The sequence below is a fragment of the Staurois parvus genome, unplaced genomic scaffold (genome assembly GCF_062004578.1).
Source record: "Staurois parvus isolate SC_StPar_1 unplaced genomic scaffold, SC_StPar_1.0 ptg000672l, whole genome shotgun sequence".
Classification (NCBI taxonomy): domain Eukaryota; kingdom Metazoa; phylum Chordata; class Amphibia; order Anura; family Ranidae; genus Staurois; species Staurois parvus.
In genome coordinates this window covers 3,649,505-3,669,465 of record NW_028318468.1, presented here as the reverse complement: position 1 = coordinate 3,669,465, position 19,961 = coordinate 3,649,505, and the positions used below count along the sequence as shown (strand labels likewise).

Genomic DNA, 19,961 nt, shown 5'->3' with positions numbered 1-19,961 from the left:
ATTTTGTGTATAGAAGGGTTATAACCTGTTTGCGTTGGGGTTTTTTTTTTTTTTTTGCATCTGCGGCCAATTGTTGAGGTTTCCCTTCCCCATAATCGAAACAGGAAGTGGGAAGAAATCCCTCCATCAGGGTCACCAGAACTGTCCTTTATTGAAAGACTCTCCCTTTTTATTCCTGTTCTGGTAATGACCCAAAATTGGGATTTTCTTTCACTTTCACTCTAGGTGATAATGATACACAGGACCAAGAGTGTGGGAGAATCGCCTTCCTAATGGGGGCACAGACAGCACTGAAAGCATGGCAGGTGTTCTACTCCCTCTACACCAGGGGTAGGCAACCTTAAAGAGGTAAAGATCTACCTGAACAACGTGGGAGAAGTCAAAGATCACTGGGCACAGTGTCGGCCAGTGTCACCTCCTCATATCTGATTTAATCCACTAATTGCCGTACTGTTGTTTCACAATCGCATGCATTGCGCGGCAGTCATGGGTTTAAATCAGGTGGTGAGGAAGCACCCACATATTGCCTCCTCACCACCTGTCAAACACACTCAGATCACTTTGCAGAGGAGCAGCAGTGCCTGCTGCATTTGTGAATGAGCCCTTCATTGCATCCAGCAGCAACACTCTTGAGGCTTGTTCACATGTAAAGTTGGGGGGGGGTAAAACCCTGTGGTTGAGTTACCACCTCCAGTCCCTACCCCCTTTAGCCGCTTAGGCAGCAGCACAAGGTGTACATACACATGCTGCAGCAGAAATTGCACCCTGTTACTTTTGGTGGGTGCTGTCAACTTAGACCCTTTAAAGTAAACGGGGCCACTCTGCAGGTGCCCTGCAACTGTACGCTTCTGTGGGGTCCAAGGGATGAGTGTGTGTGTGTGTGGGGGGGGGGGGGGGCAGGTGGTGAGAAAGCAACACACCTATGCCTGTTTAACCCCTAGTTTGCTGTACTGCACAAGGTTGCAGGGCACTTGCAGGGCAGCCTCATTTCAGTGGGTCATGCTTGGCAGGTGCTACACACACCAACCATGACAAGGTGTAGGAGCAGCGCTATAGAGGAGACATCAACTTCTGCAGCTCTTGCTTTCTACTACAGCTCCAACTTTACAAGTAGTGTGTCCGCATTGCACTCTGTTTTATGCTGTTGGATGGCAGATCAGCAAGCCCAGATCGTGATCTACCAGTCACTTGGCTGAGATCTACTGGTAGATCACGATCTACCGGTTGCTGACCCCTGCTCTACACTGTCCAAAACTAATAACGCAAAAGTGTTTTGTTTTTTTAAGTTCACCTTTAGGAGAATATTACACGGTACACCCATATTTAGAGTGTGACATGTAACATGCTCCTATGCACTCACCTCTCGCTGCCCGCGCTCCTCTCTCTGTGACAGCGGGTGGGGGATCCTCTCCCTGCTCCCACTGTCACTTTTTGAAAACAGTTCATCTGTGCAGGGCTGTGTTCACTTAGCCGCATCATTCATTTTACAGATTCCTGTGAATGATGAAAAAACAAGTACCGTCTGCCACTGCGGCAGACGTACTTAGAATTTGAATGGGCTGCGAGCCTGTTGCTCAGCACGCTCGTAGCTCATTCATTCTTCTAGATTTGTAACTGAAAGCCCCTACAGCAGTGGTTCTCAACCTTCCTAATGCCGTGACCCTTTAATACAGTTCCTCATGTTGTGGTGACCCCCAACCATAAAATTATTTACCCAGTAATTATAATTCATGAGTGTCGTTTTACCTCCAATACTGCTGCTTTCAACACAGTAGCTGCTTTTAACAGAGTAGCTCCTTTCAACACAGCAGCTGCTTTCTACACAGTAGCTGCTCTTTACACATCGGAAATATGTGTTTTCTGATGGTCTTAGGGGACCCCTGTGAAAGAGTCGTTTGACCCCCAAAGGGGTCGCGACCCACAGGTTGAGAACCACTGCCCTACAGGGATACAGGCACAAAGCCAGCGGAACACTGTTTGGGAGCTTGACATTGAACCCACAATCTGCTGGTCATGGGTGCAATGCTCTGCAGGCTCCGGTAAAAGAAAATAGACGCACTTTTTCTAACCTACAGAAATATGTGTGTTTGTTTATTTTTTTTTAAGGTGAACTTAACAGTTAATGAGCACAAACACCAGGGAAACATTGGCTCTTCTAAAGGGGTACATAGTTTAATAAAGTTGAGAAATGCTGAGATGGTGAAATGCACACAAGTAATGAGGTCATGCTGTTTGGATCTAGATCCATAGTAAATGTCAGCTGTGTATTTGGATCTTGCTCTTGTCTGCAGTGGAGAAAGATTTATAGCGATGTTATTAGAAAAACGAGGGCGTTTTGCAGTACCAGACTTGTGATGTAACTGTTATTTTGTTTCATCTAATGATGCTTTAGCCAGATTTTGGATAGGGCACATAGTGATTGTGGTAGCTGCTGCCTTCCTCTTTGACATTTGGGAGTGTTGTTTCCATAGCAACAGAAAAGCTTTCATTAGATTGGCTGTTTTGAAAGAAGAAACTAAAGTCCAAGACATTGCTGAGTGATATGGAAGCCTAGACAAGTCTGCTCTTTATTTAAATGTTAATTATAGATCTGGAAAGCTACACTGTACATGTGTATTTATACTTGGCTGGAGCCGCAGCAGTGAACTAGGATCTGGCATCACCGCATATGCGGATGAATGCTGCATCTGCGTTATGTTATTTGCATTATGGGTTAAATAGGTAAGCCGTTCTTCATATTTCTGCTATAAAATAAAAACAAACTTTGATGAGAGGTACGTAGTTTAGAGTGAAAATTGTGCGTCAGGGCTTTGACTACTGAAATCAGGCTACATCCCTTGAGAGACTTAAACATCTGAAAGAGCCAAGGCAAAAGATTAAATATGGATAAGAAATGCAGAGATAAAAATGCAGATGCCTAATGAATGCAAATACTGTGAACCTTTTGCGTTTCAGTCAGTCCAACATAATGTTTACCTCGGCTGTGGACAAGTCCAACATTCAGTAGCCAGTCGGGTGTGATATAGCACCAGTAGGCTTTTATAGGGAGACAGAGATCCTGTACTTGCACTGTAAGTAATGGAACAATGGTATATACTATTTAAAATGACTAAAACTGAACTTTGGGCACAAAAAAACTTTTATTTCAATATATATACTTCAGAAGTCACAGAGGCTATAACTCTACTCTGTGTACAAAATGCCTTTGCAAACCCAGTTATAACCTCGTAATAACAGTTATGACATCATCACTGTGTTGTATATAGCTTGTGCAGAGAGCAGAGCTGTGGGAGGGACCCAGCAGACTCCACCCACTACAGGCCGTGTTGTGAAAACTGCACGAGGGAGCAAATACATGACCAGTCACCCTGCACAAGGAGAGAGCGTAGCAGTGACCAGTCTTTGTTAACCTAAATAAAGCTTTGGGTGTCCGCTCAGGCTTCTGTAGCTATGTCCAATGGATTCTGCTATTAGTGCAGGCTGGGTGAGGAGCCTGTTCTGTCTCTGTGCAATCCATAAAGGCAAGTAAGTGTCCCAATCGCTGCACACCGTGCAAGTCCGTCCTTCACAGAAATGATAGCAATCTCAGCCCGACTCCATCTAGGCCAGGGGTGTCAAACCGGTGGCCCTCCAGCTGTTGCAAAACTACAAGTCCCATCATGCCTCTGCCTTTGGGAGTCATGCTTGCAACTGTCAATCCTGCAATGCCTCGTGGGACTTGTAGTTTGGCAACAGCTTGAGTGCTGCCAGTTTGACACCAGTGATCTAGGCCATGCATTGACGCTTTTCACCCGGCCCACATGGCTTAGTTATGAAGGCCTCCATGACGAAGGCCTGTGAATGGGACAAAACGCGTTGGAGGTAGCAGCTTAGACAAAGCCGGGAAGAGAGTGCTATCACTTGTGTCATGGACAGGCTTGCATGGTGTGCACGAGTTGGGACACTTACTTTGCCTTTTATGGATTGCACAGAGTCAGGACACACTGGTCTTTAGCTCTGTGCAGGAGCTTCTTGTGATAAAGTTTTACGCTGGTAGCACAGGTCTTGATGAATCTCTTAGATTGTAAGCGCTAACAAACAGGGCCCTCTGTTTCCTCTTGTTCCAAATTGTATTGTAACTGTAATGTCTACCTTCATTTTGTAAAGTGCTGAGCAAACTCTTGGTGCTATATAAATCCTGTATTATTATTATTATAATACAATAAGTGTTCCTGCTATGCAAGAACACTTAACTAGAAAAGCTACAATTTCTGGGGAAATTGTGTGAAGTGTTCTTGCCTCCACCAGTAGTCTACAACTGGAGTGGGCGGAGTAACTGGGTGGAGTGGCTTGAGTAACTATTGTGTGGTTGGAGTGGCTGGAGTAACTGTGAAAAGGTTGGACTGGGCAGAGTAACTTTATGGAGTGGGCAGAGTAACTGTGTGGAGTGTTTGGAGTGAGTAAAGATAGTAAACATTACACTAACCAATTGATTGATCAAATTTAAAAAGTGCACATGGCAAGCTTGACAGAGTGAGAAATGCATTTCAACTTTTATTTTTCAGCTCACACTCTAGCTTTTGTCACTCTGCTGCCTGCTCACACACCTGGGTTCCTATGGCAACTTACTCTACAGCAAGGGCAGAGAAGAGCGGTTAAAAACAAAATGCTCCAACTTGCTCACTTCACTGGCGGTTGCCATCTTCAAACGGTTGTAGTTTAAAAATTATAAATCCTACACTGAAGACTTTTATATTGTGAGAATCACAAGACCCAGACCTACATTTTGATGCATAGTATGTTTCTGAAATATTAAAAATGAAGGCACAGTCGCAGTTTAGAAATTGCCCTTCAAATTTGAGGTGGCTAGAGTGCAGTTTCAATGAATGTCAATGGGCGGCGTGAGTTGCAAACAAATGGCTTAGCCGTGGACATTTTTAGTGGCAGCAGGGATAGCTGAACGTTTTGATATACGATTTGTGTAGGTGGGCTTGAAAATGAGGGAGTGATGGCAGTTTAGAAATCATGTCTTGATTTTTCAGCTCACACTCTAGCTTTTGTCAGCTTCCACTCTAGTTTTGAACATTTCTCCATTCATTCCTATGGGACCAATTTCACCACAAAAACGCCGATATTTTGTGAACCATTTGGCGAAATGTTCCACAAAGTAATAGCACACCAATCAGGAACAATCCGCACGTTTCCGTTTATTACTGTCTATGTAGTGTAAAAACTGTGGGAGGAGTTAGGGTGGTAAATTTGGCTATAATAATAAGAATATATATGTAAGACTAGAATATTTATGGCATCAATTTCTTACCTTAAAGCTGGTATGTTTGGGGCCCAGCGTCTTCTTTCTGCACAAACAAGCTTTTGCAGACAATTTTACGATTGTGCATTGAACAGGATGAGAGTTATTAGTTATTGCACTTTTCAGAATTTTGAAGATTGGGATGCACACCTTTTGTCTCAGAAGCTAGGCGAGATTTTTTTTTTATACCTCTTAAGTCCTCATGCACACTAGACATTTTGATAACGCTGGTAACATTAGCTGCGTAAAGTCACATTAAAAACATTTTCAGCTTTTTTTAGCAGCTTCACATTCGCTTTTAGTGATGTTTTGCCATGTTTAGCGGTGTTTTCCAGCGTTTTTCCACGTTTATGTTTTTTACCATTTCCTAGTGTTTTTTTTAACACCAAAAAATTATTTTTGGGGGTGAAAAAGTTTTTTGACCCCCAAAAATTATTTTTTTGTGTCAAAAAACATACAAAAACGCCGGTTTGTGGCGTTTTACCATGTTTTGCCGCATTTTTCAGCGTTAGAGCGTTTTTACAGCTAAAAAAATCCTCTCGAAACCCACTAGTCCTGTGATTTTTTTCCAGCCAAAAAACCTTGATTACAGTCTATGTGTGCATGGGCACATAGGATAACATGTTAGGGGGGTTTACTAGCTGTAGAAAAAAATGTCAAAAGCCAAAAACAGGCGCTGTAAAAACATTAAGTGTGCATGAGGACTAACTGCGCTATCTGGAATGCAGACACACAGGGACTGATTTACAAAAACTGGTGAACTCAGAATCTGAGGAGCTGTGCATGGTAGTCAATCAGCTTTTAACTTCAGCTTGTTTTATTAAGCTTTGACAGAACAACCTGAAAGCTGATTGATTTCTATGCAGAACTGCACAGGATTTTGCACTCTCCAGTTTTAGTAAATGACCCCCAGTGGTGTCCAGTGAGAACACACATAATCTAAATGTTTTCCTGCTGTGTAGGCACAAAAGTCAAACATTTGGCCTCTCTTCGACACTGTATTGATAAAATAATGGCAGACGTACTGTGAGTTTCAAAATATTTGTGATAACATAATCCCTCTTGGCTATATCATGCCACCCAAAATTCACACAGCTTTCACCCAAGCCAAACCCATTTTCACATTACTGATTGTAGTGCAGCTCCAGGTGCTCAAATGTGATGACAAGTCCAGTGATTCATAATACAACAAGCTGAAGTTAGAAGCTGATTGGCTGCCATGCACAGCTGCACCAGATTGTAATTGCTCCAGTTTTAGTAAATCTAAATGTCTGCTTATCCCAAAGTTCAACCCATTAAACAGGAATTTCTCAAAATTCATGTGAATGACCAGCATAACGGTTAGAATTTGGAAAAATCCAAACCCATATTAACCACTTCCCGCCCGCCATATAGTAATATGACGGGCGCAAGGTGGTTCTCTCGTTCTGGGATGACGTCCTCCCATTCTCACTGCGCATGCGCGGCTCGGAGCGCACAGTGTGGCGATCGGCGGATCATGGATCACGGAAAGAGCCGAAGATGTCGGCTCGGTCATGTGATCAGCTGTGTCCAATCACAGCTGATCACATGTAAACAGGGAAATGCCGGTTATCGGCATTTCTCTCCTCTCGAGCTGTCACGCTGACAGAGGAGAGGAGAGCCAGAAATCGGCTTTCCGCGGAGGGGACATGTACACTGATCATCAGGGCACTGATGATCAGTGTGCCCTGATGATCAATGTAGCCCCAGCATTGCCACCTGTCAGTGTCCATCAGTGCCTTATGTCAGTGCTCATCAGTGCCTCGTGCCAGTGCCCATCAGTGCCACATATCAGTGCCTACCAATGCCACATATCAGTGCCCATCTGAGCTGCCTTTCAGTGTCACCCATCAGTGCCAGTCAGTGCCACCTATCAATGCCAATCAGTGCCAGTCAGTGCTGCCTATCAGTGTGCATCAGTGCCGCCTAACAGTGCCAGTCAGTGCCGCCTAACAGTGCCAGTCAGTGCCACCTATTAGTGCCAGTCAGTGCCGCCTATCAGTGCTGTCTACTAGTGCCATATATCAGTGCCATGTATCAGTGCTGCTTTTCAGCGCCCATCAGTGATGCCTGTCAATGCCCATCAGTGCCACCTACCAGTGCCTCCTCATCAGTGCCCATCAGTGCCACCTATCAGTGTCCATCAGTGCAGCCTATCAGTGTCCATCAGTGCAGCCTCATTAGCGCACATCAGTGAAGGAGAAAAGTCACTTATAACAAAAACTAAGAAAAAACATTTTTTTTTTCTAAATTTTCAGTGGTTTTTGGTTTGTTTAAGAAAAAATAAAAAACCCAGAGGTGATTAAATACCACCAAAATAAAGCTCTATTTGTCACAAAAAAATGATAAAAATTTCATATGGGTACAGTGTTGCATGACTGCGCAATTGTCATTCAAAGTGCAACAGCGCTGAAAGCTGGAAATTGGCCTGGGCAGGAAGGGGGTAGAAGTGCCCTGTAGGCAGGAAGAGGGCATAGGTGCCCTGTAGGCAGGAAGGGGGTAGAAGTGTCCTGTAGGCAGGAAGGGGGTAGAAGTGTCCTGTAGGCAGGAAGGGAGTAGAGGTGCCCTGTAGGCAGGAAGGGGGTAGAAGTGCCCTGTAGGCAGGAAGGGGGTAGAAGTGCCCTGTAGGCAGGAAGGGGGTATAGGTGCCCTGTAGGCAGGAAGGGGGTATAGGTGCCCTGTAGGCAGGAAGGGGGTATAGGTGCCCTGTAGGCGAGGGGTTAATAACACAACATTACCACCTGGAGGTTTCTTGAATTTCGATTCTATACTTGTATATATGGAGAGGCTGCACCAGCTACTTCCTGAGATGACAGCAGACACTTAAATTGCCACATAACAAAGTGCTGGGAGGATTACATGAAGGAAAAATGAAGGCTTTGTTAAAGCAGAATACCCCCCCCCCCCTAACCTTTGTAGTTAAGAAGGCTGTCATTTTACAGGCGGTTGCCGTGGTCCTGCTCCTGTGTCCAGCTATGGCAGGAAAATTCAGTTGAGAGCTCTCATAAGCACACTGGTGACAGTTATCAGCAGAGGCATGATTTGAATTTTACTGGCTGAACCTGCTCATTTGCATATCTTTGCAAAGGATTCTGGGAAATGGGTTTTGCCACCTCAGGGTTGATCAAATCTGAATTATTTGTGTTTTCAGATGGTTTATAGAGCCAGAAAGATTTGGATGTGAACATACAAGCCAAAAGAAAGATATAATTCTATTAATTCTTTCCCCTCTGAAGAGCTTGGGGAAAAGCCCAAAACATTTGACCATTTCCTAATATGACTGTACCTAGATCATAACAAAATACAGTCAGGTCCATAAATATTGGGACATCGACACAAGTCTAACATTTTTGGCTCTATACACCACCACAATGGATTTGAAAGGAAAAGAACAAGATGTGCTTTAACTGCAGACTGTCAGCTTTAATTTGAGGGTATTTACATCCAAATCAGGTGAACGGTGTAGGAATTACAACAGTTTGCATATGTGCCTCCTACTTGTTAAGGGACCAAAAGTAATGGGACAGAATAATAATCATAAATCAAACTTTCACTTTTAATACTTGGTTGCAAATCCTTCAATTACAGCCTGAAGTCTGGAACGCATAGACATCACCAGACGCTGGGTTTCATCCCTGGTGATGCTCTGCCAGGCCTCTACTGCAACTGTCTTCAGTTCCTGCTTGTTCTTGGGGCATTTTCCCTTCAGTTTTGTCTTCAACAAGTGAAATGCATGCTCAATCGGATTCAGGTCAGGTGATTGACTTGGCCATTGCATAACATTCCACTTCTTTCCCTTAAAAAACTCTTTGGTTGCTTTTGCAGTATGCTTTGGGTCATTGTCCATCTGCACTGTGAAGCGGCGTCCAATGAGTTGTGAAGCATTTGGCTGAATATGAGCAGATAATATTGCCCGAAACACTTCAGAATTCATCCTGCTGCTTTTGTCAGCAGTCACATCATCAATAAATACAAGAGGTTCCATTGGCAGCCATACATGCCCACGCCATGACACTACCACCACCATGCTTCAATGATGAGATGGTATGCTTAGGATCATGAGCAGTTCCTTTCCTTCTCCATACTCTTCTCTTCCCATCACTCTGGTACAAGTTGATCTTGGTCTCATCTGTCCATAGGATGTTGTTTCAGAACTGTGAAGGCTTTTTTAGATGTCGTTTGGCAAACTCTAATCTGGCCTTCCTGTTTTTGAGGCTCACCAATGGTTTACATCTTGTGGTGAACCCTCTGTATTCACTCTGGTGAAGTCTTCTCTTGATTGTTGACTTTGACACACATACACCTACCTCCTGGAGAGTGTTCTTGATCTGGCCAACTGTTGTGAAGGGTGTTTTCTTCACCAGGGAAAGAATTCTTTGGTCATCCACCACAGTTTTCCATGGTCTTCCGGGTCTTTTGGTGTTGCTGAGCTCACCGATGCGTTCCTTCTTTTTAAGAATGTTCCAAACAGTTGTTTTGGCCACGCCTAATGTTTTTGCTATCTCTCTGATGGGTTTGTTTTGTTTTTTCAGCCTAATGATGGCTTGCTTCACTGATAGTGACAGCTCTTTGGATCTCATCTTGAGAGTTGACAGCAACAGATTCCAAATGCAAATAGCACACTTGAAATGAACTCTGGACCTTTTATCTGCTCATTGTAATTGGGATAATGAGGGAATAACACACACCTGGCCATGGAACAGCTGAGAAGCCAATTGTCCCATTACTTTTGGTCCCTTAACAAGTGGGAGGCACATATGCAAACTGTTGTAATTCCTACACCGTTCACCTGATTTGGATGTAAATACCCTCAAATTAAAGCTCACAGTCTGCAGTTAAAGCACATCTTGTTCGTTTCATTTAAAATCCATTGTGGTGTATAGAGCCAAAAATGTTAGAATTGTGTTGATGTCCCCATATTTATGGACCTGACTGTAGATGAATCTGTGTCCAGCTTATTGCTCGTTATGCAACACAGTGAATTTCACGATCACTTAAAAACCGAGCAATACCTGGGCCTGTATAATGGTATAGTAATTGTCTTGGTTTCACAAGGAGATTTTGTATCATGATGGACAGTCTCCTTTCTTTTGAGGAAAGGTCAGATTACTACTTCCATTAGTTATTCAGGAATGAGTAATTGTCTAATGATCTCGTGGTGAGACATGTTCCAATCTATGGACATACTAAAGAACACAAGCATTCAGTGGTAATTGTAGGAAACACACAACAGAAATATATTTTTATGACAAATACTATTTTGCATTAAAAAATACCTTTTTATGATCATTTTAAATATAAAATTTTGCATGTACTCATATAAAGAATTATTCTTGTGTAGTTTGGTTACATGGTGTAAAGTACCACCATGTAGCAAAGTGCATACTAAGAATGTTTTTATCTTTTGTGCAGCTGATTGTTTCGAGTAGCTTTGGCCATGATCTAGAGATAACGTGATCATCATACTGCTCCTGAAACAGCACATTGCTTTATTTATCAGAGTGGCTGAGGCTACAGCCAGCCATAGACTGTTCAAATCCTGTCCGGTTCAGCAGGGACCAGCCAAGATTCAAACCATGTATGGGCAGGCTGAATATACCCATAGTTGCAGGAAAGAAAATCGCATAATTTATGGCTGGCTTTAGGCTAAGGCTGGTCATACAAGAGTCTTTTTTTTTTTTGCTCAACCAACGGGTTGAACAAAAGAAAATAACTTGATTCCTACATCCACACATTTGATGTGGATGGGGGAATCCTTCCTACTGAGCTGTTGTGTTCTGACAGTGGGAAGACTTCCCCGCTTTCAGAATACACTGGTCAGTGCTGTCGGCTATAGCCGGTGGCGTTGATTGAGATAAAAATTTCCAACAGGCTGGTTGTACACAAGTCGATCAATAGATCCACACATGGATGGAAACTTGGCTGTTCCCTCCTCAACCAGCCGAATTTCGATCAATGTATGGCCAGTTTAAACCTGTTGTATCGCCTAATAGCAGCCAACAAGCATTCAAGCACTAGACAATGACAGCTGAGACCTAGAAATTTGAATCTGGTTACTCATTAAGTACATTGGGACTCCACATGCATGATCCATGGGCTAAGCTCTGTTCATTTTGCTGTTCTTATGAACACTAGCTTCTTGGTTTATTGTTTAAAAAGTCGTCTTCTGCTTTTTCAACAGGAAATGTACGTTATCAGTTTTTAGATATGAAAAGTTGTTAGGCTATGAATTTTATAAATCAGCGGTATAACTCAACCTTGGCCATACACTTCCTTCTGTTCTATTAAGGTGCCTCAGCACAAAAGCACCACTTTGTTTTTTACAAATGTGGTTTGCATGCTATGGGACATTTACGCAAGCAAAGGCTCCATCTATTTGAAATAATGGGAGAAAGAAAAAGAGTGTTCAAGTAGGAAGAAGGATTGTGACATGGCCTGTTTGAAGTCATTTGACAGTGTTCTCCTCTTATCCGTGAGCATATTCTGCAACGTTATGCAGAGGAGATGTCACAAAGGCTCTGCATTGCGTTTTCCATGAAACATAAAACGCAAGTGCAGTGTGGAATATTTCCAGCTGTGTCCTACGGTGTGCAGAACGGGGACACTGCAGGTTTTTATAAATAGGCCACGTAGAGGCATAATCCAGCAGAAATATTACTGTTCTGAAAGACCTATTTGTAAAATAAAATCACTCAACTTGCCTAAACGTAAATGTTCATTACTGTTGATTAGAGAATAGGGGTTAAAGGAAGACCTACCTGTGCTGAAAGTAGTGACTGTAAGGAAAATCCAGCTCAAACGTTCTGTATTTCCACTTAAAATTAAAACACAGACCTTTCGGGGCATTTTCATAGACCATAGACACAAAAGTTGTCGCCCAAACTGGTCCTATTTATAAGGTTGTGGGGTTTTTGTTTTTTTTTTGTTTTGTTTTTTTTTTGTTTTGTTTTTTTTTTGTTTTGTTTTTTTTTTGTTTTGTTTTTTTGAGCTTCCAGCAAAAGTTATTATATCACACTAGACTTTTTTTTTAGTTGTGTGACTCTTGTGTGAAAACATTCATAAATAGACCCCTATGTGTTTTGCATGTTCAAGTGTATGTGATCACTTACCTATTCATAATCTTTTTTTTTTTCCAGGTACAGATTTCCCCTCACCAGGGTGGCTCTCAAGTTCATTGTGGCATTCTTCAGTTGCTTCACCCAGTGGCAGAAGTAGCCACACGCGAAGACACAGCATTACATCTGACAGTGGAGATACGGGGATTGGAACCTCCTGTTCAGACAGTCTGGAAGGTGAGTGCACACACCTCTTCATTCAGTTAGGCACCATGGGGGAAAATCAGTAAAGCTTTGGTGGCACATTTCTGGTGGTTTGTATGCAGTTGTATGCCTTGCGCCAAATTCATGAAAGCCCTGCAACATTTTTATTGTTGGTACTGGCATGTGTAAAAATAAAGTAGCTATTTGCAACACTTTTACTTTATGGCACTATTGTTGCAGCAAAAATGCAAAGGAACACCACTATATCAGTGATGAGGAGATTGGAGGTAAATAGATCTTTTTCATGTTGGAGAAAATTGTAGGTTGTGTCACACTTGTAACAGTTGAGTCACATCTTCGAGACAATCCTGCAACAAAATTTTTCTTTAAAGAGGATCTTCAGCCCCCCCACCAAACTAAGAAAAATCAGCAGCTACTGTAGCTGCTGACTTTTAATAAATGGACACTTATCTGTCCATGGATCTGTCCTCACTCAGGCCAGTTCTTTGCTGGTCTTAAGGTGCAGAAAAAAGGGGGGGGCAGAAAAGCAGAACATCCCTTCAGGGGCGAAGTCCTGCTTTAAATTCCTCAGGAAGAGATATTTGATATGTTTCAATTACTCTCCCATAGCCTCTCTACCTTTTAAGACTCCCCCAATAGATGCTTGCTACAGTTCTATCAGTTGCGACAGATTCATATACACCCTACCGAAACCTACATGAATCTGTCGCAAGTTCTGCCATTTGTCGCACTACCGCAAAATCAAATTCTTTTTAAATTCCAGAGCATGCAGTCACAGCTATATGTCCAGAGAAAGTGATGACATTTATAGGAAAGATCATAACGTTTTGTTTCTTCTTATGAGTTTTTGCCACCTTTCTGCAGTCAAGCTAATTGTTGTTTTAGAAAATTCCCCAGTTAGGGCTATTTGTCAAGATGACGGGACTGGCTTCATGTACATAAGGGAACAGTAGTCTTCTTTTCTTGCTATAGAATACCATGTAGAATCCCAGCAACAGTCAATTGTTTTATTTATTAGGGGATAATGAGCACTGCTTAATCATTATTAGCTCATCCTCTGTAACAGGTGTGGACACATTGGTGTTTGCATAGGAGTCACTGAACGATTTTAAAGTCTAGTACACATGGGCCGAATGGCAGGTGTCATTGGCTGGTTCAATAGAAACCAGCTGACATGTAGAAGGGGCATGACCGAAAAAGGTCTGCCGATCGGCGCTGACTGGAGTGTTCTGGCGCGGTGGGGTGTCCGTCCCCCCTGTACATAACACAATAGAACAGCAGGGGAGATCTTTGTATTAACATCAGATAGTTAGTACAGCGGCTCCTGAACTGTCAGGTTTTTTTTTTTTTTTTTGCAGTTAGCTCACTGAGTTGAATGAAAAAAAGAAAAAATAGTAGTGTGTACCAGGCTCAAGACTGAACAACAGGGTAAGGAAAAAAAAAAACAGTAGTCCCTTGTAGTAGATCTTCCCCTACACTGAATGGGTTAAACACTCATTTAGATCTAGAGCAGTGGTTCTCAACCTGTGGGTCGCGACACCTTTGGGGGTCGAACGACCCTTTCACAGGGGTCCCCTAAGACCATCAGAAAACACATATTTCCGATGTGTAAAGAGCAGCTACTGTGTAGAAAGCAGCTGCTGTGTAGAAAGCAGCTACTCTGTTAAAAGCAGCTACTGTGTTGAAAGCAGCAGTATTGGAGGTAAAACAACACTCATGAATTATAATTACTGGGTAAATAATTTTATGGTTGGGGGTCACCACAACATGAGGAACTGTATTAAAGGGTCACGGCATTAGGAAGGTTGAGAACCACTGATCTAGAGGGTTGCAAAAAGCAGTCTTACTTGATACTCCACTCCTGCAGGCTCCCTCCAGGCTGTAAGATCCATCCTACGTCCTCTTTTCCTCTATGCTCCAGCAGTTGCAGGTCTACTGATGTCAAATGCAATGCAGAGCCCACAGCCCTGAATTGCACACCAAAGGACAGTCTGCTGCCCGACCTTAGAGGAGAATAGGAGGTAGCCAGCTTCAGAAGTAGCCGGCAAGTAAGACCTGCTAGTCCTAAATAAACAGTGTTGGGGAAGCCCCACTGCGAAGGAGGTTTTTAATGTCCCCCAGTGATGGACTTTAATGAGATTCTAGGTCATTTCATTATTCTTTTTGTGATTAGCTGATTAGAAATTAAAGTAATAATTTTAAACATGTGTACTCAATAATGGTTAATTACAGTCTTTAATTATAAATGTACACAGAAGCAACCACATTTGTTTGTTACTCGCAATAATGCAGTATACTAATTGATCTGATTCTTCTCTCTCACTGCACTTCTCTGAGCCTGCTCTGACTGATAGAAAAGACGGCCTGTTAGTAGTGTATACTATTTTTCTTCTTCCGCAGCAGTTGTTTAATCTGGCTGGATCTTCATTATCAGTTGTACACTATCTGTCCAAGCAATGGGTTAAAGATCTCCTATGTAAAAAACCTGCTGCAAAGAAACAACTGGAAAGACAATAAATATTTTCTTAAATTTTATTTTTAGGTATAATGTGTGAATGGGAACCCTTGAAAAATATAGAGTGGAACATAGTGGAGGTTTCTTGAATTTGACTGCAAAAGTGGAAAAAGATCTAACAAGTTGCTTAAAGTGGTTAAGGCAGAAGGTTTTTTTCCTTAATGCATTCTATACATTAAGGTAAAAAAACTTTCTGCATGCAGCTCCCCCCCCAGCCCCACCTTTTATACTTTTCTGAGCCTGATCAGCGGCTCTCTTGTGTCTCTCTCTCTCTGAGATGCAACAGCGAGAGTCATTGGCTTCCACTGCTGTAGGTCACAGCCAGTAAGGAGAGAAAGGGGGCAGGGCCAAGTTACGCTTTATGTATCTATAGGCACTCAGAGCAGGGCTCAGGAGCGAGCATGCAAGAGTGCCCCCCTAGCAAGTGATTTGCTATGGAGACAGGGGAGAGGGGTCAGGAGTGCTGGCGGGGGACCCAAGAAGAGGAAGATTGGTTTTGCACAGAGCAGGCCCATTGTGCAGAGCAGGTAAGCATGACAAGTTTATTATTTTTAAAAAAGAAAAACTTTCTTTGCCTTTTACAATCACTTTAAATGATGTAGGACAGATGCTAAGATCTACTGATGTGACATACATTTTGGGAGCTTCTAGTTACACATTAGAGGACTTCTATTGATTTTTAGGAAAGAAGATTTAGTCCTGAACTCACACTTATAAACAGCCAGTACTAACAGGAGTACTCAGAAGGGCGTTTTAAGTGTGTGCTGTCAAATTGTTCAGTTTCTTGCTTTTTTTTTTTTTCAGCTGCATCATTTGTAATGCACGTTACATTTGAATGATTGTGGCGCTTTTCTCTCTGTATTAGCAAGACACGAGTGGTTTCAGAAACCCTTTATTTCTGTTAAATTGAGACTTCCTGTTAATGTAGGTTCACAGGAAACACTGTTCTTGTTCAGTAGCATGTTATGATTGCAGCTTCCTAGCTTCGTATCTTGAGAAGGCTGAACTTTACAAATGCCCCCTGCTTGTCTCTGTGTATCATGGAAATGTGACCAACAGGAATCTGTCTACAGCCCACATTTTATGTAAGTCTGTATGTTTAAATATTGTGTGCTTTCACATGTGATTTGTATTTCTTTTTTTTTTTTTTTTTGGGGGGGGGGGTAATTCAGTTGAGTAAAAATTGCAGTTTTTATAGTGAAACTGGTACTAATGTAACAGTGGCAGCAAAGAACTGACAATAAATGCTCTGCATGTACCTACCTATGCACACGTCCTTAGATTTGATATGGGCATATCACCTTAGCAACTTAATATGCATTAAATATTGTTTAATTTAAAGTTGAACTGGGGGGAACACAACAATTCCCCCTTGCAGTGGGGCTGCCCCTACACTGCAAGGGTTTAATGTTCATTTAGGTCTAAGGGGACTGAGTAAAGCAGTTTTAATTACTTAATCCTCCACTCTTGCAGGATTCTCGGTGCTGTTAGACCAGTCGCTGCAGCCTCTTCTTTCCTACACTCCAGTGATCAGATGCCTCTGGCGCCATTACAGATGCTGAACCTGCACTGCTAAGTCTCTTTTTCCATATGTTCTGGCAGTCACAGGTCCTCATCAAATCCAGTGCAGGGCTATGGACCCTGCATTGTATGTGAGGACACCGAGAACTGATTCACAAGCTGGACTGTAAGGGAGAAGAGTGGAGTGCCAGTTGTCAGGGAAGACATGGATTAGGTGGGTAAAATTAGCGTTTTCCTGTCCCTTAGATTTAAATGAGCATTTAATTCTTGCAGTGTAGGTGTAGTCAGGAAATTGGCTTTATCATGTATTTGGAAGCTAGTTAGGGGCATCTCTACTTAAGAATCATCCCTATTGTGCATTAGATGTTTCTAATATACTGCTTTATATCAGCCCTTTTTAGTGATGCCTAGTCAATTCTCAGTTGCTGAATAAATAAACTCAGTGTTGGTCAGTTCTATTTGTATGTGTAAACCTTTCAGCATTTTTCATGTGTTTTACTACTATGTGTTTATACAAGAATTTCTGGTTCTGCAGCTTTAACAGTGCGGGTGTTTACGGTTAAACAGTCACCTTTTATGTGATAATCATATAGAGAAATGATGGTGTACAAAGTGCAGCAACCAGTCAGCTTTCACTCCTTGTATAAGGAACAGTGAACAGATGATAAATGAGTGCTGTTTAAGGATATTTACAGTGTGCTTGCCATCATTGGTCTTTGCATTGCTCCTTCAGTTAGCTTGACTCTCCAAAAATTACCCTTAACACTGAGCTTGGTCTGTTGTTTGCTCCTTTACAGACTGCGCTGATCCTTGACCAAACTGTTTCACTGTAAGGACTAATTTACACTTGCTTCAACTTCAACACACATTAAAGCACATACCACTTCACCATGTGTTTTTGATACTTGGGTGATGCTTTAGTGATACTTTTTTTTTTAAGCTTTAGCGAAGCTGGGCAGATGCCATGTGTGCGTGCACTATTTTTATATTTGTTCTAAAGAGGCCCAGTAGAACCCCAGCTCAGTAGTACCCCCACTCAGCAGATCCCCAGCTCTTTAGTACCCCTGTTCAGCATTGGTACCCTCGTTCAGCAGATCCCCAGGATATTAGTACCCTCGTTCAGCAGATCCCCAGGATATTAGTACCCTCGTTCAGCAGATCCCCAGTATATTAGTACCCTCGTTCAGCAGATCCCCTGCTCAGTAGTACCTTCAGATCTGCTGATCCCCCGCTCAATAGTATCCCCTAGCTTCACTGATCCTCTCTCTCTCACCTGCCGCTGTATTGCTCCTATGCTGCGTACCACATGTGACATTGCTAGTTTATCCTGCTCTGGTCTGCCAGCTCTGCTGATCCTCCGCCACTCAGTCCTTTCTCTCCAGTCCCTGTTCACCTTCTGCTAATAGCATTCCCATGTTGCACACCACATGTGCCATCTGCTTATTGCTCCAGTCCGAACCCCGCTTACTTTCCTACTGCTGCATGCTGCACACCAGATGTAATGTTTGCATCAGACACTTCCAGAAGATATACACATGAACTGGAAGTGACTGCTGATGAAGTCTTTCCAGTTTGCTTTTTGGTTTTCTAGTGCATCCTGGGATATCTCATACCTGCAATACTTCCAAAGCAAAGTGAAGCTCAATAAAAGCCTCTCAAAAGCTGAAGGTGCGGCAAGCGAGCTTTGTCATAGACTTCTACGGAGGCTTTGAAGCACCATGAAAGCAACATGGGGTATAATTTTTGAAGCAAAGCAAACACAACAGGACTGTAAGCGTACCATTATTTAGTGACAGGAGCTTTAATTGGCTTTCAGAGTGCTTTAAAAAAGCCTGTCTTTTTTTTTTTTTGCCACATTTTGAAGCACATGTAAACGAGCCTTAACTGTGATAGAGAAAAATGTGATCAGAACATGCCTCTGTCGTCAAATCCATTTATTGGTGGATAGGACAGGTCACGCTTGTACTTCAACTGTGAAATTTCTGTTTGTCTACATTTGTTTTCACGTTGAACCATAGCCAACCAGTAAATAAACAGTTGACATACAGTATATATAACTGAACCATTTTAACTGCCAAAATATGTGATTCATATAACCCTACCATATTGCAGAGCCAGGTTGGGGATACTACTTCTGTTGAAATTTTTAAAGTGATTGTAAACCCTCACCTTGTAAAATAACCCATTCAATATAAAATAGGCAAAACATTTTAGCATAGATATAAAAAAAACATTATATACACCTTCCCCCCCCCCCCCCTTTTTTTTATGTGATTACATACCCTCTGTAATACAAAGAGAACAGGATACTTTTTCTTATAAGTACATGGTAGAGCAGAAACATATCAGGAATATGAAATGTTGGGTTTACTTATTCTTTAAAGAATCCAACAGCATAACTTTCCTGTTCCAGTCTGCTGATTGGACAGTTAATCAGAAGCAGCAGCTTGTTCTCCCCTCCTGTAAGCATGATAGATGTCAGGTCAGCTTAGATTGTTGACACTGCCTACTTATTCTGAGTTCTGATTTGCAGTGAGATTGCAAAAAGCAATTCTAGAGGCAGGTTTCTGTACCTATAGTATGTGCATTAAAAATGATGTTTCATTTTATTTGAATTATTATATAACTGCATTTCCCTCAGATGCAGATACTGTTCAGGTATTTTGACAGCTGTGTGGTCTGCTGTCAAAAAAAACAATAGCTTTAGCAAAATATTTGTCCATCCACTCTGTTTAGTGTGGATGGTGGAATATTATTTTTGTTTTCCAATCAGACTACAGCAATATTTCTGAAAGAATATAGAAATATCCATAGGTGTTGAGTTCACAATTTAAAATATGGGCTGCAAGCCCTTCCCCCCTCTTTTTATTTGAATACCTAGACAGGAAGTAGTACTGTGGTAGGGCCATTTTATTTTATTTTCTATGAACACAAATACCAAGATTTTGTGCTGATTGCAAAAACGAGCCTCACTAGAACGGGACATCCTGTGTGTTGTCCGATATCTCCAACGGCATTCTGTTTCAAATCCGGAGAGCTCATTGATTTATTAATTATTTAGGAATAGTGGATGCTTGCAGGGATCAAATACTGATTTGTCCATGCGTACTGATCACTGATTCTTCTTTTGTGTGTGTGTTTTTAATAATTAAACTAAATAAATAAGTAAATATACATACTGTATACAGTATATGCACCTTACATATCTCTGGACTTCTGCATTCTCTGATTAATTACATTAGACATAGGCAGGGAATTGACGAGGGCAATGTCTCTTCTGATTATTACAAGAAAGTACTTGTTCCATTAAAATCCAAACACTGAGAAGAAAGTA

The 19,961-nt window shown here is 42.1% G+C and overlaps 1 protein-coding gene across 5 annotated transcripts in view; it reads left to right on the top strand.

The window, feature by feature from the left end:
- CEP85L (centrosomal protein 85L) overlaps positions 1–19,961 on the top strand; it is a 275,957-nt gene that overhangs the window by 87,202 nt on the left and 168,794 nt on the right. For all 5 annotated transcript variants that reach the window (XM_089652173.1, XM_089652172.1, XM_089652175.1 and 2 more), the window contains exon 2: positions 12,448–12,603. In XM_089652173.1, coding sequence (XP_089508299.1) covers positions 12,448–12,603 — 156 coding nt within the window. The remainder of the gene's footprint in view (positions 1–12,447; positions 12,604–19,961) is intronic.